The sequence below is a fragment of the Terrapene carolina genome, unplaced genomic scaffold, assembly GCF_002925995.2.
Source record: "Terrapene carolina triunguis isolate 2854851 unplaced genomic scaffold, T_m_triunguis-2.0 Scaffold430, whole genome shotgun sequence".
Classification (NCBI taxonomy): Eukaryota; Metazoa; Chordata; order Testudines; family Emydidae; genus Terrapene; species Terrapene triunguis.
In genome coordinates, this window is record NW_020664781.1 from 57,036 (window position 1) to 85,017 (window position 27,982).

The 27,982-nt window shown below is 45.1% G+C and overlaps 1 protein-coding gene across 1 annotated transcript in view; it reads left to right on the plus strand.

The window, feature by feature from the left end:
• Positions 1-27,982, plus strand: part of LOC113407839 (disintegrin and metalloproteinase domain-containing protein 20-like) — a gene marked incomplete at its 5' end in the record, with an annotated part of 156,170 nt that overhangs the window by 54,415 nt on the left and 73,773 nt on the right. Inside the window, 2 exons of the mRNA XM_029913050.1 lie at positions 3,608-3,765; positions 21,193-21,367. Coding sequence (XP_029768910.1) covers positions 3,608-3,765; positions 21,193-21,367 — 333 coding nt within the window. The remainder of the gene's footprint in view (positions 1-3,607; positions 3,766-21,192; positions 21,368-27,982) is intronic.

Consider the following 27,982-nt stretch of genomic DNA (forward strand, 5'->3'; position numbering starts at 1 on the left):
TTATTGCACCTGTCAGTAGCAACCCTGATGATGCTTCCTCCCCTCACAGACCTGATCTCACAATATCACAGCCGATTGCTCCACCCAAACCTCAAGGCTCTCCACCTGAATGCATGGAAACTCCATGGTTAAACCCAGTGGAGGTGGCATGTTTGGTGCAAGTCCAGCAGGTATTGCAAGATAGTAAGAAACCATTTACTAGAGCAAATTACCTTGCCAAGTGGAAGCGTTTCTCCATGTGGTAATTCCAGTGAGGTCTCTCACCTGCTAGGTCACTTCTCCAGTCCATGCTGGAGTATCTGCTTCATCTGAAACAGAAGGGCCTAGCCATTTCATCCATTTAGGTACACCTAGCAGCCATTTCTACTTTCCACCCTCCAGTGGATGGTATGTCGGGTTTTTCTTCACAAAATGTCCATTTGCTTCCTCAAGGACTTAGAGAGACTATACTGCAGATTTGCGAATCCATTCCACCGTGGAACCTAAATCTTGTCCTGTCGAGACTCACAGGCTCTGAGTCACTGGCATCATGTCCTTTGTCATACCTCTCCTGGAAAGTTGCCTCCCTGGTAGCAATTACTTCGGCAAGGAGGGTCTGGTTGATCCAGAGCGCTAATGTCAGAACCCCTGTATGCGGTGTTCTTTGAGGACAAGGTGCAACTTCACCCTTTCTCCGCGTTCCACCTTAAGGTGGATTCACAGTTCCATAGTAATCAGGCTATCTTCATGTCAGTATTCTTCGTGAAATCGCACAGGAATAGGGAGGAGCAGCATCTCCACACGCAGGATGTTAGACGTGCCCCGGCCTTCTATATCAAAAGGACCAAATGATTCTGTAAGTCCACGCAACTCTTTGTGACAATAGCAAACGGGATGAAAGGCCTGCCAATTCCAGCCCAAAGAATTTCATCCTGGATCATATCCTGCATTCACACATAATATGAGCAGGCGGGTGCCCCAACTCCTGCCATCATGACCACCCATTCAACCAGAGCTCAAGCTTCCTCAGCAGCATTTCTGGATATTTCTAGGGGGGCAGCTTGGTCATCAGTGCATAGTTTTTCATCCCATTATGCCATCACCTAGCAGGCTAGAGATGATGCCGGGTTTGGTAGAGCAGTGTTGCAATCTGCATATCTATCGACTCTGAGCCCACATCCTAAGGTACCACTTATGAGTCACCTAATATGGCATGGAAATGAGCAAGTACTCAAGGAAGAAAAAAATGGTTATTAATCTTTCTGTATGTTGTTCTTCAAGATGTTTCACTCGTGTCCATTCACAACCCACTCTCCTGTCCCTCGCTCAGAATTAGCCGGGAAGAAGGAACTGAGAAGGTGCAGAGCCGGCCAGGCCCCTCATATGCACACATGAGCGCATGGCACCAGAGGGCATTAGAGCTGGCCCAACAGATACCACTGAAGGAAAAATCTCCGTCGACTGTGCACGTGGTGCGTGCACACCTAGCGTGGAATGAACATGAGCATCACATCTCGAAGAACAACAGTTACAGAGTTACATCTCAAAGAACAACAGTTAGTATCTGTTTTTTCCCCCAGCCCTTAGAGCATTTTTGCGGCCCTCCACAAAACTCTCTCCAGTGTTTCCACAACTTTCTTGAAGTGTGGAACCAGAACTGGACACAATATTCTAGTAGCAGTCTTACCAATGCTGTGTACAGAGACAAGACCACTTTCCTAGTTGTATTTGATATTCCTCTTTTCATACATTCAAGGATTGCATTAGCCCTTTTGCCATACCATGCACTCACCATTCACATTGAGACAATTAGCTTGGATGATCTCCAAGTCCTTCTCTTAATCACTGCTTTCCAAGATGGTGTCTTCCATCCTGTATGTATAGCATGCATTTTGTTCATCTTTCTCAGATATGCTATCTTACATTTGCCTGTATTAAAACACATTTTATTAGACTGCGATCATTTAATCAGGTGGTTCTGATCTATTTGTAACAGTAATCTGTCTCCCTCATTATTTACTTCCCCACCAATATGTCATCTGCAAACTTTGTCAGCCAGGGTATTATATCATCATTGTGATGGGGTGTACAGGCCCTGAGGCCCCCTGCTGGAGACCTTTTGGTCCTGCCACCCCCCATCCCAGAAAGGAGCAGGGGAGTTGAAACCTCCAAGTGGCCTAGAGAGGCTGCAGGGAAGCAGCCAACCTGGACCTAGCCAGCCCACATAAAAGGAGCTGCAGTAAAAGAGTTAGTCAGTTGCTGCCTGGAGCCAGAGGAGCGAGTACAGTGCTCCTGGCTGGCTGAAGGAACTGCAATACCAGGGACAGAGCAGTTACTGGCAGGGACTGGGGGAGCAAGAAGGAGCTCCTGGCTGGCTGCTGGGACTTAAGAAAGACTTCAGTCTGAGCTAAGGGTGAAGGAAAGGTGCTGGGAGGCCATGGAGAAGTGGTCCAGGGAAACGCAGCAATTAATACAGGGACGCAGCAGGTGGCTGCTACTTCTAGTGTTCATGGGTTGGGACCCAGAGTAGCAGGCAGGCCCGTCCCCCCCCCCCCCCCCCCCCCCCGAAAAGGGTCAGTAATTACGGAACTATGATATACTCTGGAATGGGATCGAATGAATTGAACTTAAAGTGACTCAGCTGGAGACCTATTTCCCCAGTTGATACACCCACAGCTTAGTGGTTTTGTTATAATAGCTTTGTAGGGAACAGTGTGCCACTTGATCATTTTTACAAGTAAATATCCAGGCACTCTCCAAAGTGAGGGGAAAATAAACCATATTTTCTGCCTTAGTCCTTACCCTCACCATTATGAAGTCAAGAATCCCATTGGTCTGTATCCTGTGCAATTATTTAGAAGTATTAAAAAATGCGGACTCCCTACAACCAAGATATGGACGCAATAGGTGAAAGTTATTTACCTACTCTTATCTTATCTGAAATTGATATCAGTGATCCATTATGATAAAGTTCTTTCTGCTAATCTTCCAAACATGGGGTCTCCACTTTCCCTCTCCCACATTGCCTACTCTTTACTTTCACATGAATGGTGAAAAATTGGAAGTGATTTAGATGAGGTATAAGAATGATTCAGTGTGAAAAACCTGCTTTAAGGTGAGAGATTTAAAAAGTTCAATCTATTTGGCTTATCAAAGAGAAGAATCTGAAGCTGAGTGAATTTGGATGGAGATAAGGCACAGTGAAGTTAATTAACCATTAAAACAGCTTGCTACGTGTTATGGTGGATTCTTCATCACATGGAGTCTTTAAATCAGGAATGTATGTCCTTATAAAAGAAATGCTTTAGCACAACCAGAATTTATGGAATAGATGTAGGAATTATTGGGTAAAATTCTATGGCTTGGGGACCTTGGCAGAGCTAGACATATCACTTGTGAGTGCTTCATTTTTTCCCACCTCTTAAAATGATCTCAGAGGGCAGTGTGAAGAAATTACTCCTTCACGCTGAAAGTTCTCTTGTGGGATTCTGCCATGTTCTAGATATATGTTTGCAAATGATATTATCCAGTGTGTTCATGTAGTCACACAACTCTTAAAATTTGGCTTTTTTATGTTCATATGTAATTCATAACTCCTTGTCTTGGTGTTTTGTCTAACTGTGTACAGGCGATATCTAGATCAGTGCTTTATGATGCAGTCAGTGTTGCACATGAGATGGGCCATTCTCTTGGCTTTCCTCATGATGATTCTAAGAGAAATAAAGCTAGAGGCTGTGTCTGCAAATGCTCCGGAGGAGGAACATGCGTGATGTGGTCACATGCCTGGTGAGTAATGCTTGGTTTTAAAGTTTATAATAAAATAATTATGTCTTTTGATAAGCTCGTAGTAAAGGAGTCTCCTAAGTTTTTTCTCCCAGATGGTGGGATGGTTATTTACACTGGGTGGCTCCAGCACAGGCCCCAGTTCCTTAGGTTTTGCAAGGAGGCCCTGCCCTTTGCAGGGCTCTTTGCGTCTTTCTGGATGGTGGAATCAAAAGGAAAGTTAAGTACCCCAATGGACTCGAGAGTTTCCCCTTCCCGGGGCCCCTTATAGGGGGGAAAGAAGGTCCACAATGCTGCCAACAATACAGGATCTGTGTAGTGGGTTTTAAGAAATCTCTCGGGCTGGGCTGCTGAGTCAGGCTTACTCTGTCCAGCTTACCATGGGTGTTTGCTGTACTGCCCACAGGTCGGGGAGAAGGTCTCCCTGTGAGTTCCCCCTGTGGCTCCAGCTTAGGGTAATCTTGCTCTTCCCTCTCCAGCTGACTGCAGTTTCCTCCATTTCAAAGACCTCCTCCCTACCATATATGATTGGCAAGACCAGCGGTGTGGGGCTAGCCCTTCCTCCATGGCATCTCTGGCACCTTCCTAATCAGTGGGGTCTGTACACCCTATCACAGTCATTGGAGAATTAGGGGGCTGTGGTTTTATTTGTATGAACTGGTTGCCCATGGTGCACATGAGACAGGATGGTCCTTCACCTACATTGCATATCATGTAGGAGGCACAGAATACCAGTTGAAAATGTTCTCATGTTCAGTCACTGACTCCTCTGCCCTTCCTTTTGATATGGCTATTAGGCTTCCTGCCTTTGAAGAATCAATTAAATTCAGAAGTCTTTTCTGACTTGTACATACGATATTTTTCCTTTGTGTTTCTCTCTCTCTCTCTCTCTCTCTCTCTGGCTCCTTATTCCACTTTTGACGTATCATCAATTGCTTTGCAGATTAGTTTTTGAGTTCAGGTTGAAACCCAAGAATGCCAAGGGATTATGGGCCCTACTCTCCTTTTACTGGCCCATAGCACTTTGCAGCAGTGGTTCTCTTTCAAGTGATTGCAGATGTATACATTTCATTGTAGGTGTATGTGTGACCAGTGAACAAGAGTTGGGGATTGTTGCAATCATTACCGTTAGGATTGTAAATGTGTGCTGTGTCCTTGTGCTCACACCTGAAGGGTATAAAGGACAAGGCTTCTCCAACTCCCTCTCAGTTCCTTCTCCCTGGTTGTGATGGAGTTGGAGCACCCTGTGTTCCTTCAAGCCCTGGTTCTTTCAGCTCTCTTTGTCATCTATTGTTACTTGCAAATAGTTAGGCAGTCGCTAACGTAAATAGATTAAGTATTTGTTAAATGTTAGTTCTTCTTTGAGTGATTGCACATGTGCATTCCACTCTTGGTGTGTGCATATCTCGTGCACAGTCGCCAGAAATTTTTTCTCTCAGTGGTTTGAGTGCCCTCTGCTGTGCAATAGTGGCACGGGTACAAAAGACCCACCCAACCCTCCTCAGTCCCATCTCACCCCCTGTGACAGTCACTGGAACTGCTCTTTTTGCATTTGAAAGTTCTCCCAGTGGACTATGTTCTCTTGTTTTGTAAATAATTAGTGTTAAGGTTATTAGTGTTTAGTTAGTTAGATTTCTTTTTACCATCTCAGGATTTCAGTCACAATGCCTTGATCAGCCAGCTTCAAGCCCTGTGTTTCCTGCAATAAGGCTATGCCCATGAGCAACCTGCACTCAACTTGCTTGAAGTGCCTTGAGGAAGCTCATATCATAGAGCGTTCCCAAATGTGCAGACTTTAAGTTCACATGAACATAAGAACGGCCGTACTGGGTCGGACCAAAGGTCCATCTAGCCCAGTATCCTGTCTACCGACAGTGGCTAATGCCAGGTGCCCCAGAGGGAGTGAACCTAACAGGTAATGATCAAGTGATCTCTCTCCTGCCATCCATCTCCACCCTCTGACAAACAGAGTCTAGGGACACCATTCCTTACCCATCCTGGCTAATAGCCATTAATGGACTTAACCTCCATGAATTTATCCAGTTCTCTTTTAAACGCTGTTATAGTCCTAGCCTTCACAAGATGTTCCACAAGTTGACTGTGTGCTGTGTGAAGAAGAACTTCCTTTTATTTGTTTTAAACCTGCTGCCTTTTCCTTATCTACTTTCTCCACATCACTCATGATTTTATATACCTCTATCATATCCCCGCTTAGTCTCCTCTTTTCCAAGCTGAAAAGTCCTAGCCTCTTCAATCTCTCCTCATATGGGACCCGTTCCAAACCCCTAATCATTTTAGTTGCCCTTCTCTGAACCTTTTCTAATGCCAGTATGTATTTTTTTGAGATGAGGAGACCACATCTGTACGCAGTATTCAAGATGTGGGCGTACCATCGATTTATATAAGGGCAATAATATATTCTCCGTCTTATTCTCTATCCCCTTTTTAATGATTCCTAACATCCTGTTTGCTTTTTTGACTGCCTGTGCACACTGCCTGGACATCTTCAGAGAACTATCCACAATGACTCCAAGATCTTTTTCCTGACTTGTTGTCGCTAAATTAGCCCCCATCATATTGTATGTATAGTTGGGGTTATTTTTCCCAATGTGCATTACTTTACATTTATCCATATTAAATTTCATTTGCCATTTTGTTGCCCAATCACTTAGTTTTGTGAGATCTTTTTGAAGTTCTTCACAGTCTGCTTTGGTCTTAACTATCTTGAGCAGTTTAGTATCATCTGTAAACTTTGCCACCTCACTTTTTACCCCTTTCTCCAGATCATTTATGAATAATTTGAATAGGTTTGGTCCTAGGACTGACCCTTGGGGAACACCACGAGTTACCCCTCTCCATTCTGAGAATTTACCATTAATTCCTACCCTTTGTTTCCTGTCTTTTAACCAGTTCTCAATCCATGAAAGGACCTTCCCTTTTATCCCATGACAACTTAATTTATGTAAGAGCCTTTGGTGAGGGACCTTGTCAAAGGCTTCTGGAAATCTAAGTACACTATGTCCACTGGATCCCCCTTGTCCACATGTTTGTTGACCCCTTCAAAGAACTCTAATAGATTAGTAAGACACGATTTCCCTTTACAGAAACCATGTTGACTTTTGCCAGACAATGTATGTTCTATGTGTCTGACAATTTTATTCTTTACTATTGTTTCGACTAATTTGCCCGATACCAACGTTAGCTTACTGGTCTGTAATTGCAGGGATCACCTCTACAGCCCTTGTTAAATATCGGCGTTACATTAGCTATCTTCCAGTCGTTGGATACAGAAGCCGATTTAAAGGGCAGGTTACAAACCCTAGTTAATAGTTCCGCAATTTCAAATTTGAGTTCTTTCAGAACTCTTGGGTGAATGCCATCTGGTCCCGGTTTCTTGTTAATGTTAAGTTTATCAATTAATTCCAAAACCTCCTCTAGTGACACTTCAGTCTGTGACAGTTCCTCAGATTTGTCACCTACAAAAGCCGGCTCAGGTTTGGGAATCTCCCTAACATCCTCAGCCGTGAAGACTGAAGCAAAGAATTCGTTTAGTTTCTCCACAATGACTTTATCGTCTTTAAGCGCTCCTTTTGTATCTTGATCATTGAGGGGCCCCACTGGCTGTTTAGCAGGCTTCCTGCTTCTGATGTACTTAAAAAACATTTTGTTATTACCTTTGGAGTTTTTGGCTAGCCGTTCTTCAAACTCCTCTTTGGCTTTTCTTATTACATTTTTACACTTAATTTGGCAGTGTTTATGCTCCTTTCTATTTACCTCACTAGGATTTGACTTCCACTTTTTAAAGGAAGTCTTTTTATCTCTCACTGCTTCTTTTACATGGTTGTTAAGCCACGGTGGCTCTTTTTTAGTTCTTTTACTGTGTTTCTTAATTTGGGGTATACATTTAAGTTGCGCCTCTATTATGGTGTCTTTAAAAAGTGCCCATGCAGCTTGCAGGGATTTCACTTTAGTCACTGTACCTTTTAATTTCTGTAAAAGCAGCAAAGAGTCCTATGGCACCTTATAGACTAACAGACGTATAGGAGCATGAGCTTTCGTGGGTGAATACCCACTTCTTCGGATGCATTCACCCACGAAAGCTCATGCTCCTATACGTCTGTTAGTCTATAAGGTGCCACAGGACTCTTAGTCTGGATCTGTAAAAGCAGCAAACATGGCTACCCCTTTGATACTTTTAATTTTTGTTTAACTAACCCCCTCATTTTTGCATAGTTCCCCTTTTTGAAATTAAATGCCACAGTATTGGGCTGTTGAGATGTTCTTCCCACCACAGGGATGTTAAATGTTATTATATTATGGTCAATATTTACAAGCGGTGCTGTTATAGTTACCTCTTGGACCAGCTCCTGCGCTCCACTCAGGACCAAATCTAGAGTTGCCTCTCCCCTTGTGGGTTCCCATACCAGCTGCTCCAAGAAGCAGTCATTTAAAATATCGAGAAATGTTGTCTCTGCAGTTCGTCCTGAGGTGACATGTTCCCAGTCAATATGGGGATAATTGAAATCCCCCACTATTATTGAGTTCTTAATTTTGATAGCCTCTCTAATTTCCCTTAGCATTTCATCATCACTATCACTGTCCTGGTCAGTTGGTCGATAATAGATCCCTAACGTTATATTCTTATTAGAGCATGAAATTACTATCCATATGAAGAAAGATCATGAAGCCATCCTAAAGTTTGTACTCATGGAAGAGTTCTTGAGCTCTCCATCTGAGCCAGGTTAGTCAGACTCAGCACCGAGTGCCTCGATGTCAGTAAGGAGTGTTTCTCCTGCCATACCTGAGTCCTGACACTGCTCATCATCCCCATTGCCTAAGAAGAGACATAAGAAGCAGACGGCCAAAAGGGAGAGACCTTGGGCACCGAAGTCTGCTAGGCATGGGGATAAGAGTAGACTGCGGTCCAAGCCCAAGCACTCTTCTGAGACTGCAGAATAATACACTGCTGACTTCAGTGCCTAGGCAGTTTTCATCTAATCCAGAGACAGAAGGAGCTCCTTCTGCATCTGTGGCACCACAATGACACTATCTTGATAGCAACCCACCAGAGGCATTTGTGGCTGCCCGGAACATCATGACCCTGTTGGTGCTGCTATTGCCAGCAATACAAGAGTCGACACTATCGGTGCTGGCACACACGGGACAACCGGCAGGATCGCTACTACACTCAGTATTGTACCAGCCTCATGTACCCCTGACAGCTCGCCCTTCAGTACTGTCAAAGAGGGAACCTGCAATGCTCGCTTCTCTGTGGGCCTCTCCATCTGAAGCACCAGTCGCTGGCATTATCTGAAACTGCACCTCCATGGTGAACAGAAGGAGAGGAGTCGTCTTCTGAGTCAGAGGTTCAATCCTATGTTTTTCGTCCTCTGAGCCACTTTCACTGCTCCTCCTCCTGCCATTTCCACTCTTCCATGGATCCACTCATGGGAGTACCATTGAGTGGTTGATGAGGAATTCACTGGGGGCCTACGCCTATCCAGTGGGCTCTTTGGAATCCATGGGGCTTTCCCCCCATTTACATATTGTATTGCAAGCACTCCAATTCAGTTACCTCAGAAAGGGAAGTGGCACCTACCCACTGGCCACACCTGTACTTCTTCATGTAGTGTCCCTATGGGCGCTCCACTGTAGGTGTGCTTGCATCCCTGCGCTGCTAATTGGAGAACTTCAGTAGCAGTGTCCATTGGGCTCACACATGCACTGTCTCTCCTCGTGCTGCGCCACAAGGCTAGCCCATGTGCATGGGCTAGCCCTCCTCAGTTCCTTCTCAACCACCCCTGGCTAGAGACAGAGCCATTAGCGGTCCATTAAGACTGTCGTCTTAATCTACATACCTATAGTTAGTTAGTCTCCTAGTTATAGTTATAGTTGCAGTTTTTCCCCTTAAAAAGAAAAATAAACTTTATTTTTCCTCCCATGTTTTCTTCCCCATTGGGGATCCTTTCCCCCAACAAGGTATGCCCCCTTTGCTGGGCTTCGAAAAGTGCTTCACTTGTAAAGAGGTGATTCCAATTGCAGATAAGTGCACTCATTGCATTCACTGCCTCAGGGAAGGCCACATACAATAGAAGTGCGGTCTTTGCCAACAACTCTGGCCAAGATCCTGCAAAGAGAGAGAGCTTTCCCAGAAGATTATCTTCATAGAGGCAGCTAAAACACCAGTTGCCTGGCAGACATGAGTCTTCCGTACAGCCTTCTACATCTAAGGACTGAGGGTTGAAGAAGCAGGCTGCGGAGATCTCTCACAAACCATCTAAGAAAAGAGCAGGAAGCCCCCATAGTGAGTCATGAGATAGCTGTAAGCGCTCATCATCTCACTCGGTATCTTTGGCAATGAAGCCATCTCAGTCTGGCACCCATGGCTCATGGAAACTGACAGCAACTGGTACCGCTGACAAGTCCATGGATTCGATGGGCACAGGCACAGAGTCATCAGCACCGAAGGACAGGATTAAGCACTCCTTTAAAAAGACGTTCCTGGTACGCAAGTCCACATTGATACCACCAGCAATGGCTCACCCAGCATAGAAGCGACCGGTGTGGACAAGATCTTCGTCCCCCCAGCACCGCCACCGATGCCGGGATGACTGGTAAAGGCATAAGTCTGCCATTCAAGAAACATCTGCATGCCGGATGCACCCGAGTCCCCTCCTCTCAGTAATCAAGACCTCTGCACCAGGCCTCTACCAAGCACTGAAATTAGCCCCGCTGCTATGCCATGCCATGCCCCTCTGCTCTCTACCGAGGGTTCAGACAGTTATCCTGAGGAGGTAGTGTTGTAGTACTCCTCCCTCCTCTTTATGGTGCTCACTACCAACAAAGCCCAAGGATATACCCACAGATGGCTCCACCACCACCATCCTGGTATGGCAACACATGGGCACCACCACCAGGCTCTATGCCATCACCATCCCAATAACCATATTGGGACCTTTGGGCAGCACACTGCCAGCATGACTCCCAAGCTCTGAGCCTCGCCCAAGCAGCCTTGAGGCACACTCCCTGGGCTGCACCATCCAGGGCTTCGGAACCATCTCACAATTTAGAGGAACAGGAAGCCAATACTGATGAGGAAGTGACTCCAAGGACCATATCCTCCTCCTCTCCAAATGAAGCTGTCATGGCTTCCCCACCATCTTTGGTGGACGACGTTCATCTCTTCCTGGAACTGGCAAAGAGGGTGTCAGACACTCTCCAGATTCCATTGGAGGAAGTGAAGGATACCCACCATCAACTCCTTGATATTCTTCATTCTCCCGCCTCCTCAAAGATCACCCTTCCGAATAATGAGGCCATTTTAGACTTGGCAAAGACTGTGTGGCAAACCCAGCATCAGTGGCCCCAACCTGCAAGCGAGCAGACAAAAAATACAATGTCCCCGCCAAGGAATCTGAATTCCTATTCTCCCACCTGCCACCCAACTCCATCGTGGTGGACACTGTCAACTCTCACAGCCAACAACACCAGTCAAGGGCTTCTACCTACGACAGACATTGGAACTACAGGCCAGTCAGCCTCACCTCAGTCCCTGGAAAAATCATGGAGCAGGTCCTCAAGGAATCAATTCTGAAGCACTTAGAGGAGAGGAAAGTGATCAGGAACAGTCAGCATGGATTCACCAAGGGTAAGTCATGCCTGACTAACCTAATTGCCTTCTATGATGAGATAACTGGCTCTGTGGATGAGGGTAAAGCAGTGGATGTGTTATTCCTTGACTTTAGCAAAGCTTTTGATACGGTCTCCCACAGTATTCTTGCCAGCAAGTTAAAGAAGTATGGGCTGGATGAATGGACTGTAAGGTGGATAGAAAGCTGAATAGATCGCCGGGCTCAACGGGTAGTGATCAATGGCTCCATGTCTAGTTGGCAGCTGGTATCAAGCGGAGTGCCCCAAGGGTTGGTCCTGGGGCTGATTTTGTTCAATACCTTCATTAATGATCTGGAGGATGGCATGGACTGCACCCTCAGCAACTTTGCAGATGACACTAAACTGGGAGGAGTGGTAGATACGCTGGAGGGTAGGAATAGGATACAGAGGGACCTAGACAAATTAGACGATTGGGCCAAAAGAAATCTGATGAGGTTCAACAAGGACAAGTGCAGAGTCCTCCACTTAGGACGGAAGAATCCCATGCACTGCTACAGACTAGGGACCGAATGGCTAGGCCTCAGTTCTGCAGAAAAGGACCTAGGGGTTACAGTGGACGAGAAGCTGGATATGAGTCAACAGTGTGCCCTTGTTGCCAAGAAGGCTAATGGCATTTTGGGCTGTATAAGTAGGGGCATTGCCAGTTGATCGAGGGACGTGATCATTCCCCTCTATTTGGCACTGGTGAGGTCTCATCTGGAGTACTGTGTCCAGTTTCCACACTACAGGAAGGATGTGGAAAAATTGGAAAGAGTCCAGCGGAGGGCAACAAAAATGATTAGGGGGCTGGAGCACAGGACTTATGAGGAGAGGCTAAGGGAACTGGGACTGTTTAGTCTGCAGAAGAGAAGAATGAGGGGGGATTTGATAGCTGCTTTCAACTACCTGAAAGGGGGTTCCAAAGAAGATGGATCTAGACTGTTCTCAGTGGTAGCAGATGACAGAACAAGGAGTAATGGTCTCAAGTTGCAGTGGGGGAGGTGTAGGTTGGATATTAGGAAGAACTTTTTCACTAGGAGGGTGGTGAAGCACTGGAATGGGTTACCTAGGGAGATGGTGGAATGTCCTTCCTTAGAGGTTTTTAAGGTCAGGCTTGACAAAGCCCTGGCTGGGATGATGTAGTTGGGGATTGGTCCTGCTTTGGACTAGATGACCACCTGAGGTCCCTTCCAACCCTCATATTCTATGATTCTATGAAGTGCCTTGATTTATTCGGTAGAAAAGCGTTCTCCTCAGGCACACTACAATTTTGTATTGCCAACTACTAGGCCCTCACAGCGAAATACAATTACATAAATTACTTGAGCTGAATGACTTTATTGAAAAGATGCCAGAAGCACATTGTGACTCATTCAAGGCCATTATCCAGGAGGGTCAATTAGTAGCTAAGACATCACTGCAATCTGCCCTCAATGTGGCCAACATGGCAGCTAGGTCCATCTCCTTTGTGGGTATGAAGCTCTTTGCCAAGAAGACTGATGCCTCCCTTCACACCCTGAAAGACTCCAGGGCTACCCTGCGGTCATTAGGTATCTCTGCACCGAGACAAAAGAGATTACTTAGTCCCCAATCCCAGCACAGACCACAGACCTCTCAGTACCAAACTCAGTGCCACTAAGAGCTGCAAAGAAAGAAAGGGAAATTCCCTAAACACAAACCACCTGGCCCACAACCTTCATTGCAGCTCTCTACGTCTAAGCACCACTTCTGATGGGCAGGTCAAGGCACTGTTAGACCACTCCCCTCAATTGACACAGCCGACCATTGTTCCACACCCATTTGTCCACCGATTGGCAGCATTCTGCAGTGCCCGGGAACACATAACATCGGATTGATGTGTCCTACCGATCATTCTAACCGGGTACTCCCATCCATTTTACCTACCTACCCCCTCCAGAACTCCCTTCCCAGTCCCTCTTCAGGGACTCTTCTCATGAGCGCTTACTACAACAGGAGATAGATCGCCACCTCCAGTTAAGAGCCATAGAACCAGTACCTCTTTTTCCTACTCCCACATGGGAGCTGAACCTTGTATTGAAAAGACTGATGAGGCCCACCTTTGAACCCATGGCCATCTGTTCACTAACATACCTATCCATGAAAAGGGCCATCCTGGAAGCAATTACATCAGCCAGGAGAACAGGAGAGATAGCAGCTCTGATGGTGCATCTTCCCTACACAATATTTTTTCCGGACAAGATTACGCTGAGACTGCACCAAAACGCATGCACTTTTGGGCAGGTAAGAGTTTAATTTGTGGGTCTCTATGCTGAAATGTAAAGATATGCTCCCAGAATAGGCTAGGCAGGAATTCTCCTTGCTAGTGGATAAGGGAAAATTGATTTCGAATGTCTCAATGCAAGCTTCTCTGAATGTAGCTGAGTTGGCTGCCAGGTCCATGGCTTCAGCGGAGGCCATGCATAAGAATTCCTGGTTGTGGTCCTTGTGGCCCCCACGGGAGGTCAAACAAACTATGCAGGATCTGCCCTTCTAAGAATCTTAGTTCTTTTCAGAGCAGGCTGATGCTAAGCCCCATGGGTTACAGGACTCAAGGGCAACATTCAAGTTGTACACTCCAGCTCCTTCCAGGAAGCACTTCAGGCCTCAACAACCCCTCCGGTATTCTGCTCGCACTCTCCAACAAGACCTGCAGAGAAAGAAGTTTTAAGTGTAAACCACCTCCTCCTCCTACCTCTGCTTCAATGCCAGTTCCCAGGATGCCAGACCCACCCTCTTTTTCCTTTATTTGCAAACTGCCTTTCCTATTTCCTCAGTGCTTGGTCCCATATCACCATGCATCGTTGGGTGTTGAGCACGACAGAAGTGGAGTACACCCTACAAATTATTTCTACCCCTCCTACTTACCCTCCCTTCCCGTCCCTCTTCAGGCACTCCACTTCTGGTCCAGGAGGTTCAATCTCTCCTTCAGGTAGGAGCCATAGAGGAGGTGCCACAAAATTTAAGAGGGAAGGTTTTCTACTCCCGTTATTTCCTAATCCCCAAAACCAAGAGAGGACTCACACCTATTTTACACCTGTCTCTGTTCAACAAGTATCTAAAAAAAAGAAAGTTTCACATGGTAACCTTGACATGCATTATTCCCTCTCGGGGTGCTGGAGACCAGTACACCGTCCTCAGTTTAAGAGATGCCCACTTTCATGTAGCAATATACCAAGAGCACAGAAAGTTCCTCATTACCAGTTCACAGTGCTTCCATTCGGCCTATCTGTAGCTCCTTGAGTGTTAACAGAACATGTCTTCATGGTAGAAGTGTTCTTTAGGAGACTAGGAGTGCAAGTCTACCTTTAAATGAATGACTGGCAAGTCAAGGGCTGTCCAAAGCTTCGGTTATATCCAGTGTTCATCTCATTCAGTCAGCCTTCAAGGCCTAAGGACTACTGATCAATGCGGACAAGTCTATCCTCTCTCTAGTAGAGAGGATAGAGTTTATAGGGGCTATGTTGGACTCTACCCAGGCCAAAGAGTCGAGATCTCAATCTATTGAATCTCTCATGAGATTCCTCGAGATTCATTGAATCACAACAGCCGAAAACTGTATGAGGCTGTTCGAAAATATAGCCTTGTACAGTTATGTAGTACCACATGGGAGGTGGCACCTCAGACCCCTTCAGATGTGGTTGGCCTCAATGTACTCTCCAAGCTGTCTGCATCTGGATCCTGTGCTTATGGTACCTTCACAGGTTCTAATTTTGCTGAATTAGTGGTTGAATCCTCTCAAGATTTGTGTGGGCGTTCCCCTCCTCTGCCTTCAACCGTTGGTGATTCTGGTCTCAGATGTGTCGGCTCTAGGGTGGGGAGCTCACCTGGGGCCACTCCGAACTCAGGGTCTTTGGTCCTCAATAGAGCTTTCTCTTCATATCAATGTCAGATAGTTCAAAGTGATTTGTCTTGCCTGTCAGGCTTCCCTACCTCATGCCAGGGGGAGAAACCTGTTTGTCCTTATGGACAACATCATAGCTATGTTTTACCTCAACAGGCAGGGAGGAACTCAGTCATCCCTCCTGTGTCAGGAAACAATTTAACTATGGGAATTTTGCATAGGTCTTTCAGTCAACCTCGAGGCCTCTTACCTTCCAGGGGTGCAGAATAAGTTAGCAGATTTTATGAGCAGGTCTTTCTCCAGTCACCACAAATGCTCTCTTCACCTGGATATAGCTATGTGCATTTTCCAGCAGTGGGGGACACCACAAATTGACCTATTTATGAACAAATACAACAGAAAATGTCTCCAATTCTTCTCTCTAAAAGGTCATAGCCTAGGTTCCATCACAAATGCCTTCTTGCTATCCCGGGACAGGAAGGCTTTACTATGTTTTTCCCCCACTCCCACTCCCACACAGAGTGCTACTAAAGATCAAGGGGGCCCATACCTGGGTTATATTAATAATCCCAGCATGGTCCCACCCAACACTGGTTCTCCACTCTACTGGAGCTATCAGTGGCAACTCCAATCTCACTCTCGTTGCACCTGGATTTGATCTCCCAGGACCATGGTCAGTTGCTCCACCTGAACCTGCAATTCCTTCATGTAATAGCCTAGAGGCTCCATCCCAAAGAGCAGGCTTGTTTGGAGCAAGTTTGCCAGGTCTTACTAGGTTGCAGAAAGCCCTCCACCAGGGCCACTATCTGTCAAAATCGAAGAGGTTCTCTATCTGGGCTTGTCAAACTGGAGTCTCGCTGACGCATTTGTCCATCCAACAAATACTTGACTATCTGCTGCACCTGAAACAGCAAGCCACGTTCACCACAGCAGACACACAAGTGGTGCTGCCGGCACCATTCTTTTTCTTTAGGATTCAGCTGCTGACAAGCCACATTGGCTTGTATCAATTCAGCGGGTATCAATTCAGAAGGTCATGGCACGTGGGTAGAGGGACTGCAGGGACCCCCTTTTCTCCTCTCTTTATTCTCGCTGACCATCATCAATGCAGATGGTAAGGCCCACAAGGGCATCTAGGCCCTATGGCCCTATGTATCTCTACATGGACCAGTTCATCTTTAATTTGTTCCTGCAAGCCCCACTGCAATTAGTACAGGTGTGCTGCTTCATTCCACTCTGTATCCACTGTGAGGTGGTGGAAGTGTGCTGCGCAGGATGCCACTGTGCCTTGCCCCTGCTGGAGTCTCCTCAGGGTGGCCTCAGCTGTTCAAACTCAGTGCGGGTCATCAAAGATAGCTGACATTGACTGTAGAAAATCTTCCCAGTTTGACAGTACCAGGCTATGGCCTTTTGGCAGAGGGAACAAAAAAACGTAAGAATGGCAATACTAGGTTGACCAAAGGTCCATCTAGCCCAGTATCATGGCCAGGTCGTGCACAGCCAGACCTAATGATCAGAGCCAGAGTCCACACTCACGAGCCAGGAGTCAAAAGTCAGCTGTGTCAGGATACTGGAAGGTCAGAAGCAGGAGACAAACTTAAGATCAGAACCATGAGTCAGGCCATGTCAGGATATCTGGGGCTCGGAGGAAGGAGATCAACTGAAGATCAGAACCATGAATCAGATGCCACGAAATCAAGCTGGGGGAGCAGGAAGCGCAAGATGCACAGTCCAGAACAGGGAGGGGCCCAGTTGTTCAGACACCTTCCTGTTCTTGCTGCTGGCTTCAGTAAGGCCAGCAGGCCCATCAGCTGTTTCAGGACTCTGCCAATAGGACCTCAGGGGCAGAGCTTCAAACTGGGACTGGGCTTCATGGGCCCTAGGTAAGCAGTTGGCAGCAGGCTGCTGGGTGGAGGATGGAGTTTGGCTTCACCCTGTGGACTCAAATTCAAGACCCATGAGTCATGACATGCAGCTAGTTCTTTAGGTGTTTGTTTATAAAAAAAACAAAACAAAAGATCATCCTATGTTCCACTTGATGATGATGATACCCCACCTTCTTCTTCAGCTTCTTCTACATGTGCCAAAGAAGGAATTATTAAATGCCAAAAATGCATTAATGTGGAGATAAGGTTGGGACAAAATACAACATGGTTTTACAAAAGGTAGATCGTGCCAAACCAACCTAATATCCTTCTTTGAGAAGGTAACAGATTTTCTAGGCAAAGGAAATGTAGTGGATCTAATTTACCTCGATTTCAGTAAGGCATTTGATACAGTTCCACATGGGGAATTATTAGCTAAATTGGAAAAGATGGGGATCAATATGAAAATTGAAAGGTGGATAAGGAACTGGTTAAAGGGGAGACTACAACGGGTCGTACTGAAAGGTGAACTGTCAGGCTGGAGGGAGGTTGCTAGTGGAGTTCCTCAGGGATCGGTTTTGGGACCAATCTTATTTAATCTTTTTATTACTGACCTTGGCACAAAAAGTGGGAATGTGCTAATAAAGTTTGCGGATGACACAAAGCTGGGAGGTATTGCCAATACAGAGAAGGACTGGGATATCCTACAGGAAGATCTGGATGACCTTGTAAACTGGAGTAATAGTAATAGGATGAAATTTAATAGTGAAAAGTGCAAGGTCATGCATTTATGGATTAATAAAAAGAATTATTGTTATAAGTTGGGGATGCATCAGTTGGAAATAACAGAGGAGGAGAAGGACCTTGGAATATTGGTTGATCACAGGATGACTGAGCCACCAATGTGATATGGCCATGAAAAAAGCTAATGTGGTCTTGGGATGCATCAGGCGAGGTATTTCCAGTAGAGATAAGGAGGTGTTAGTACCGTTATACAAGGCACTGGTCAGACCTCATCTGGAATACTGTGTGCAGTTCTGGTCTCCCATGTTTAAGAAGGATGAATTCAAACTGGAACAGGTACAGAAAAGGGCTACTAGGATGATCTGAGGAATGGAAAACCTGTCTTATAAAAGGAGACTCAAAGAGCTTGGCTTGTTTAGCCTAACCAAAAGAAGGCTGAGGGGAGATATGATTGCTCTCTATAAATATATCAGAGGGATAAATACCAGCGAGGGAGAGGAATTATTTAAATTCAGTACCAATGTGGACACCAGAACAAATGGATATAAACTGGCCATCAGGAAGTTTAGATTTGAAATTAGACAAAAGATTCTAACCATCAGAGGAGTGAAGTTCTGGAACAGCCTTCCAAGGGAAGCAGTGGGGGCAAAAGACATATCTGGCTTCAAGACTAAGCTTGATAAGTTTATGGAGGGGATGGTATAATGGGATAGTCTAATTTTGGCAATTAATTGGTCTTTGACTATTAGCGATAAATATGCCCAATGGCCTGTGATGGGATGTTAGATGGAGTGGGATCTGAGTTACGACAGAGAATTCTTTCCTGGGTGTCTGGCTCGTGAGACTTGCCCACATGCTCAGGGTTTAGCTGATCACCATATTTGGGGTTGGGAAGGAATTTTCCTCCAGGGAAGATTGGCAGAGGCCCTGGGGGTTTTTCGCCTTCCTCTGCAGCGTGGGGCATGGGTCACTTGCTGGAGGATTCTCTGCACCTTGAAGTCTTTAAACCATGATTTGAGGACTTCAGTGGCTCAGACATAGGTTTGATACAGGAGTAGGTGGGTGAGATTCTCCTGCCCTATGCTGCTGTATACACATGTTGTAGGCAACAGCTTACTGGAGGGTCACATGTTACTTTGTTTATGTAGCCCAAGGTGTATGCTGAGTTGGGCCCTTTCTGCCTTCTACTCACCTCCAGCTGTGACTCCTGCCTTGGCTTCAGCCAGGCTTCCCCAGCCATGCCCCAGGTTGACCCACTCTACTTCTCCAATGTGGTCCTCTCCCTGACATGCCCTGCCCCCTACCAGGACATGTCCAAACAGAATGCCCCCTTATGGAATGTGAGTATGCGCAGGTATGGAGAGCAGAACAAGGACCCATTAAAATAATGGTCCCTGTATAGATCAATGGGACAAAAGTACAAGGTCTGTTGGACTTTCTACCAGGGCTAAGGCAGCTTCTATGGCTTTTCCCAAACACGTTCCTCTTGTGGAAATTTGTAGAGCAACAACCTGGACTTCAATGCATACTTTCACTAAGTACTACTCATTAGACTTAGAGTCTATATCAGATGCAAAGTGTAGTATGGCTCTTCTGCAATCATTGTTCAGTTAGGACTCCATATCCCACCATTTTGGGTTACAGTTACTGCTTGTTCGTCTATCCCATGAGTGGACGTATGCAGAGACCCCGCAAAGAAATAATTAAGATTACTTTTGTGTAACTAGGGTTCTTTGAGATGGACTCTGCATATAGATACTCCCCGCCCATCTTTCCCCATTTCCTTGGAATCCTACTTACCAAGGGACCTGGGATGTCGGGGGAAGGAACTGAGGTGGCTGGAGAGCCACACCCTTTTATACCCTTACCATCTTGGGTTCCACCAATCAGAGCATCCCATGCGTGTGAATATGCAGAGTCCATCTCAAAGAACTCTGATTACAGGTAAATAACCTTCATTTTTCTAAGATTACCTTTCATAGGCCCTTGCTAGAACATCTCTCTCCCCCCCATCCCCCAGTTCTCCAAAGGCACAATGTCTGGTTCTTTCTGATCGTTCTTCTCCCTCCTAGCCCCTGCTGGGAGAGAGGATATTCCTTTCAAAACAGCTTTGTCTATCATCATGTTAGAAACAAGATGCAGAAGAAAGAATTTCTCACTTGGGAATTTTTTTCTGTGAACCAAGTCCAAAACTACACATCCCCCACACTTCAGTTACTGACTAACCTAAGCTGAAGTTATAGTTTTGCTAAACTTTGACTGGAGAGGAGTCAGTGGAAAAAGTTGGAAAATTCTTAACTACTACTGGTAGGCTCTAAGTTGATTTACATATAGAGGAAGACTACCGATCTGGTCTGTACTGATGGAATCAGTCTGCAGGAAAGAATGACCTAGGTATGGAACTCTATTTTTAAACTGGGATTTATTATAAAATCAAAAGTATTTTAATTCATTTAAATTTTAACTTGTTGACCAGAGAATATTCCATTGAAAATGTAATACAGGTTGATTTGGTGCTACAGTATATACATTTTTTAATGATCAGTGTTATTCCTGAGCCAAGCATAGTTAGTCTGATTTTATATCTAGGGGTACGTCTACACTACGAGATTAATTCGAATTTAGATAATTCGAATTTGGGAAACAGATTGTATAAATTCGATTGTGCGCGGCCACACTAAGCACATTAATTCGGTTTTTAACCACATTAATTCGGTGGTGTGCGGCCACACTACCCCATTAATTTTAACCACATTAATTCGGTGGTGTGCGGCCACACTACCCCTAATTCGAATTTACAAAATCGATTTTGGTGCTACTCCGCTCGTCGGGGTGGAGTACAGAAATCGATTTTAAGCGCCCTTTAATTCGAAGTAACTGGCTCCGTTGTGTGGACGAGTTAAGGATTAATTCGGATTAACGCAGCTAAATCCGAATTAAAGTCGTAGTGTAGACCAGGCCTAAGTGCATAGTCAGTTGGTCTCCATTCTATGTTGTGTGTTAGAGAAGTTCATTTAATTTTAAATCAGATCTTCAAATTTTATCTGGGTGAATGGCTTGAAGGTAATACATGTTTCTGCTTCAAGAAGAATGTTGTTTGGGTTGCAAAGTCAAGCACTTAAAAATTAGGAAAATGCCACATTTAAGATTCCCATTATATCTTTGTGGATCCATCTTGAGTGCTGAATGAAGCTATTAGTTCCATTTTCTATTGTTTAAATTTGTCTAGCTTCAATTTCCAGCCATTGGATTTTGATATATTGACAGATTAAAGTGCTCTCTAGTATTAGATATTTTCTCGCTGTGCAGGCGGATATTGTGCACAGAGTTCAGTAACTGCTCCAGAGGATTCTATTTCGACACAATAAGAAAACCAGGAAAAACATGCCTTCTTAACATACCAGAAAAGAAAATATTTGGAACACAGACGTGTGGTAATGGTAAACTAGAAGATGAGGAGGAATGTGACTGTGGTATGGATGAGGTTAGTAATTAAATACTTTAGCTTCATGCACATTTTACAGAAGTATTGTTAAGATTGGTTTATCCAACTTCAAAACTACTCCGTGAGACATATGGTTTTACGATGGAAGTGCTGTTCATGGTTCTATAGTTAAGACTAAAAGTTGAGTTTTGCATTTAAAATAGGATTCAACTATTTTTTTATTATGTATGAAGAACACATCTTATGCACATCAAAATTACAGCTTTGAGTACAAAGAAAATTACTCCTTGAGTACACAATAAATTATGAGGATGTTTAAAAAAAAACAGGAATACATTTCCCCCTTCTGTTTAATTAATCCATAAACTCAGGGACCACACCGTATGACTGGAGAATTGCTTAATATAGTACCTATTTTTAAGAAAGGGAAAAAAGCGATCCAGGAAATTACAGGCCTGTTAGAATGACCTCAATTGTATGCAAGATCTTGTAACAAATTTTGATAGTGAAAGTAGTTAAGTACATAGAGGTAAACAGCAATTAGGGTAAAATACAACATGGTTTTATAAAAGTTAGATCATGCCAGAGCAACCTGATCTCTTTCTTTGTGAAGATTACTGATTTTTTAAGACAAAGGAAGTGCAGTAGATCAAATCTACCTGGATTTCAGTAATGCATTTTATACAGTTACACATGAGAAATTATTAGTTAAATTGGAGAAGATGGGGATTAATATGAGAATTCAAAGGTGGATAAGGAACTGGTGAAAGGGGAGACTGCAACACATCATATTGAAAGGGTAGCTGTCAGGCTAGAGGGAGGCTACTGGTGGAGTTCCTCGGGGATCGGTCTTGGGGCCAATCTGATTTAACATTTTTATTGGCACAAAAAGTGGAAGTGTGCTAATAAAATTCGCAGCTGACACAGTCAGGAGGCCAATATGGAGGAGGATCAGAATATCATACAAGAAGATCTTGATCACCTTGAAAATGGACTAACAGAAACGGGATGAAATTTAATAGTGCAAAGTGCAAGGTCATGCACTTGAGGACTAAGAATAAGAATTTTTTTTAAAAGCTGGGGACTTATCAGTTGGAAACAAAGGAGGAGAAAGTTTTGGGGTGTATTGGTTGATCACAGGATGACTATGAGCCACCAATGTGATTCATCTGTGAAAAAGGCTAATGCATTCCTAGGATGCATCAGGTGAGGTGTTTCCTGTAGAGATAGGGAAGTGTTAGTACCATTATACAAGGCACTGGTGAGACCTCATCTGGAATATTGTGTGCAATTCTGGTCTCCCATTTTAAAGAAAGATGAAATCAAACTGAAACAAATGCAGAGAAGGACTATTAGGATGATCAGAAGAATGGAAAACCTACCTTATGAGAAGAGACTGAAAGAGCTTAGCCTAACCAAGAGAAGGCTAACAAAGAGATGGCTTAACCAAGAGAAGGCCTAACCAAGAGCAGGCTTAGCCTAACCAAGAGAAGGCTGAGAGAAGATTTCATTGCTCTCTATAAATACATAAGAGGGATAAAGAGGGAGAGGAGTCATTTAATTTAATTTAAGCACCAATGTGGACACAAGAACAAATGGATATAACTGTCCATCAACAAGTTTAGGCTTGAAATGAGATGGTGGTTTCTTACCATCAGTGGAGTGAAGTTCTGGAACATCCTTTCAAAGGGAACAGTGGGGGCAAAAAACCTAACTGGTTTCAAGATTGAGCTTGATATGTTTATGGAGGGGGATGGTATGATGAGACTGTCTACAATGGAATGTAGCCAATCTGTGACTGAAAGTAGCAAATATCTCTAACAGCCCATGATGAGACAAAGATAGGGCGGTATCTGAGTTACTACAGAGAATACTTTCCCTGGTGTCTGGCTGTTTGGTTTTCTGCAATGCTAAAGGTCCAAATGACCTCCATATTTGTGGTCAGGAAGGAATTTCCCCCCAAGTCAGATTGGCAGAGACTCGGGGTAGGGGGAATTTGCCTTCCTTTGCAGCATGGGGTATGGGGCACTTGCAGGTTTAAACTAGAGGAAATGGTGGATTCTCTGTAACTTTAAGTCTTTAAATCATGATTTGAGGACTTCAGTAACTCAACCAGAGGTTATGGGTCCATTACAAGAGTGGGTGGGCAAGGTTCTGTGTCCTGCAATGTACGTCCAGACTAGATGATCATGATGGTCCTTTTTGGCCTTAAAGTGTATCAGTTTGAGCCCAGTACTGATCATAAGGTCTACAACTTCTACAATAGGTACTAACACCTCCCTATCTCTACAGAAGTCATGAATAATGAGGCACCACTTTGTGTGCATTTCTTGTGTGAATTCTACTGTATGTATTACTTGCCTACAAACAGGATGAAGCCCTTTGTATACAAACCTAGCCCTATCTTCCATGGCCACAGAGAGCCCTTTTGCAAGAGGCCTATGTGCTTCCACTGGTAAAGGGAGGGTGCAACAGATGTGGGGGGATTGTACAAAGGGTGTGCAACGCACAAACCCCCTGCAATCTTTACTTCAGCCGTTGGGATGTAGCTTTTGTGGAACAAAGAACTGGAAGTCATTGAGTCCAGTCCCCTGCTATCGCAGGCAATCCCTTCATATAATCCCATCAAGTTCCATCTTAAAACTAGTTAGTTTGCCCCCTACTACTCCTACTGGAAAGCTGTTCCAGAACCTCACGCCTCTGATAGTTACTTCTAATTTCCAGCCTGATTTTATTTATGGCCAGTTTATTGTCCTGGGTAGGCTGGCTTCTTTCCTTTTTATGTATCTTCAGAACGCATGCCAGACTTACTCGGTCCTAGTGTTTAAATTTGATTTCCTAACACTTGTGTTAATGTCAACGCTCAAGTCTTGTATGCAGTAGTCAAGTCTGGAGAAAGACTGATGGGTTAGCCATGCACACAGAGGGAACTGATAGTTTTTTCTTCTGCTTCTTCCTCTTACCCCACTAGTGGCACTAAACCTGGACCCCAGCAGGAGTGGTCAGAAGTACTGGACCCTTACTTCTTCTTTGAATGCTGTCCCTGTGGGTGCTCCACTTCAGGTGTTGGTGCATCCCAGCACCATTGATCAAAGATTTATGGTAGCAATGTCCATGCACTAGTCTGTCCTCAGCTGAAGATAGAGCTCTGGGGCAGTGTTCATCACTCTCGACAAACCTTTAGAAAAATAAGTTTCAGTAGTCATTTAAAAAGTTATAGTTAGTGCTGGTGCTAGTTTTAATTAAAAAAAACATTTACTTTTCCCAGTTTTACCCTCCCCGTAGTTTCCCCGCACTGGGGTTGCATAACCATTAGAGATGCCTGGCTCCCTAGGCTTTAAGCGATGCTGCTCTTTCCGTGGAGCAATGCCCATTTCTGACAGGCACTCTGTGTGTCCAAGGTCTCAGGGAGGTGCATATCCTGCAAAAACGCGCCTACTGCAGTAATCTGAAATAAGAGCCCGGCGTGACCAGGATCTCTGCTTTAAAATGATACTGATGGAGAAATCTCTCCAACCAGAGGCAGACCAATGGATCTCTTGGCAGGGACAGGAGACATGCCTTCCTCTAAAAGACTGAGGAAGCGGGCACAGTTGTCTCCGCAGAGAGCACCACAGAAACATAGGCGGTCTCTCCCCATTGGCACCGATGGTACCGACATCAGAACCACCACAAAATCTACTGCAACAGAGCGATTTGTCTGTCTTGTTGGCACTGCAGTCCCTACTATTTGGTACTGAGGGCTCTCCTGTAAGTTATAGAAGAGATCCCCTAATTCTTATAACGCTGTACACTCGTCCAGTGAAGATGATGATGATGTGCAAGAACCATGCACTTTTTCACCACATCACTCATCACCAAAAGAGCGACGACCACCCTGGAGCCAGATGGAATCCAAATGCCCTTACAACCAGATAGCTCAACTGTGGTACGGACCGCTGTGGATGTATCCACTAATAGCCTTCCCAATGCAATGGGCCCAACCCTAGGCAATTTACCAGGGCCCCCGCTCCAGGCCACCCACGGCTCATAGAGGCGAGCTGATGTCTAATCCCACATCTCCCATCCTGCAGTCAATGGAGGCTCAGGATGTTGGGGATAACACAGAAACAGGCACAGATCAGGAAATGACATCTCGAGCTCACAAGTCTTCCTCCTCCCGAGATGAGGCAATTATGCCACCGCTGCCTATCTCGGTGGATGACTTCAAACAGTTTCAGGAACTGTTTAAGTGGGTTGTCCGAAGCCAGGACATCCCGTTGGAGGAAGTGCAGACAAACCAGCACAAGCTGGAACAAATTCTACAACCTTCATCTGCTTGCAAAAGCACTCTGCCCATCAATGATGTGATTTTGAAACCAGCAGAGAATCTGGCAGACACCAACCTCAATTCCGCCGACATGCAAAAGGGCGGATAAGAAGTATTCATCCCCGCCAAAGGGGTGGACTTCCTCTTCTCACACCCACCTCCCAACTCCTTGGTGGTCAACGCAGCTAATCAACATGGCAAACAACAACAGTTTAGATCGACTGAACAAGATAAGGAACACAAGAGGCTCGATCTCTTCAGGCAAAAAGCTTACTCCTCGGCGACATTTCAATTCCAAGTCACCAACTATTCAGTCTTGTTGGCTAAATATGATTATGATAACTATGGCAAACTTAGCTCATTCACGGTGGCGCTCCCCAAGGAGAAATGATCACAATTTCAGGCCATTGTAAATGAGGGTCAACTCATAACTGTCTCAGAACAATGGTTGCACTCTTCACTCGAATCCAGAGAAACTCTATCTTCAAGTGTAGCTCCTGTATGGTTCGATTGTGGCGAACTAGCCTGCTTGGAACAAGTTAAACACATATTACTAAACAGCAGGAAAGTGACCATGCATAATAACTTCCTTCAAACATGGAAAAGATTCCCTGCCTGGCGTGAAGAAAAATATGCAACGGCCTCCACAGCGTTACTACCATTAGTGTCGGAATACCTACTGGAGCTGAAACGTTCGGGTTTAGCAATGAGCTCAATCAAAGTCTATCTTGCGGTCATTTCAGCATTACATCATGAGATTGATGGGACCTCGATCTTTTCACACTCCATTACTAAACACTTCCTCACGGGTCTCCAGAACATTTACCCAGAAATTCGCCAACCTACTTCGGCCTGGGACTTCAATCTGGTATTGAAGTGCCTCACCAGACTGCCATTTGAACCATTAGCCACCTGTTTCCTCCTACATTTATCCATGGAAGTGGCCTTTTTGGTTCCTATTACTTAGGCCAATCCTCCCTACACAATATTCCTCAAAGACAAGGTCATGCTACGTCCGCACTCAAACTTTTTACCAAAGGTAACATCATGCTTTCGTGTGAACCAACCAATCCATCTTCCTATGTTCTGTCACAAGCCTCATGGGACTCCAACAGAGACTGGCTTTCATTCATTGGATGTCAGACATGCGTTATCATTTTACCTGGAAAAGACCAAATCTTTCTGGAAATCTTCTAGACTTTTTGTTTCCACTACCGAGTGTCTGAAAGGCTGCGCAATATCCACTCAGAGACTGTCTAAATGGATTTCCATGTGCATTCAACATTGCTATCGTATTCTGAACACGGACCCCCCTATGCACATGAGTGCATTCCATATGATCAGTGTCTGCCTCGATAGTATTCCTCAACAATGTTCTGATATTAGAGATTTGTAGGGTGGCCACTTAGGCTTCTGTCCACACATTCATTGAGCACTATGCAATCACTCAAGACTCCAGGGCTGATGCCATAGTTGGCCTAACTGTACTCACCTCTATGACTCAAATGAACCCGAAGTCTTTCCTGCCTTCTCAGGGGCACTGCTCTACAGTCACCTGAAGTGGAGCACCCACAGGAACAGCACTCAAAGAAGAAGAGAGGATTACTCACCTTGTGCTATAACTGAGGTTCTTCAAGATGTGTGTCCCTATGGGTGCTCCAATACCCACCCTCCTCCTCTCTACTTTGGAGTTTGCAGTAAGGATTCTGCGGTAGAGAAGGAACTGCAGGGTTCAGGTTGTGCATGCGCTAGATACAGCTCCAATGGCACTGCAAGACGCCTACTGCGCACGCGCGACCCCCGTGGATACTGCTACCGTAAATCTCTGATCAGATGTCAGTGCATTCCAGCGCCATTGAAGTGGAGCACCTCCAGGGACACACATCTCAAAGAACCTCAATAACTGCACAAGGTAAGTAACCCTCTCTTCTGATGCAAACGACTATTATTCTGAACATAGGGCACTGGCCCTCTCAATGAAAGTCAATCCTGATCTGAGAAGGTCCCTTATATCATGAGTGAAACTCTTCACCCAAGAGTCTCCATCAGTGAATGTGATCAACCAGCACAGTTACATTGTCAGAGTGGAGTGGTTACCAGAGGACGGGTTGACAAGAGTAAGGCCTGTAGAACTTGCTGCTGGACTCAGCCAAAGGGAATCCACTCTGCAATTGTGAACCTGATGGGCTCTTGAATCTTGTTCCCCTGCCTGCTGATCTGGTTTCTCTGAACCAAACTATACTGCCCCTAATTTCAGCAAACCATGGTACTTCAGGATTGCCTTGTGATATGCTTGTCCACCCAGAAATCTTTCTGTTTCTGACTGAGATATTGTTCACACACTC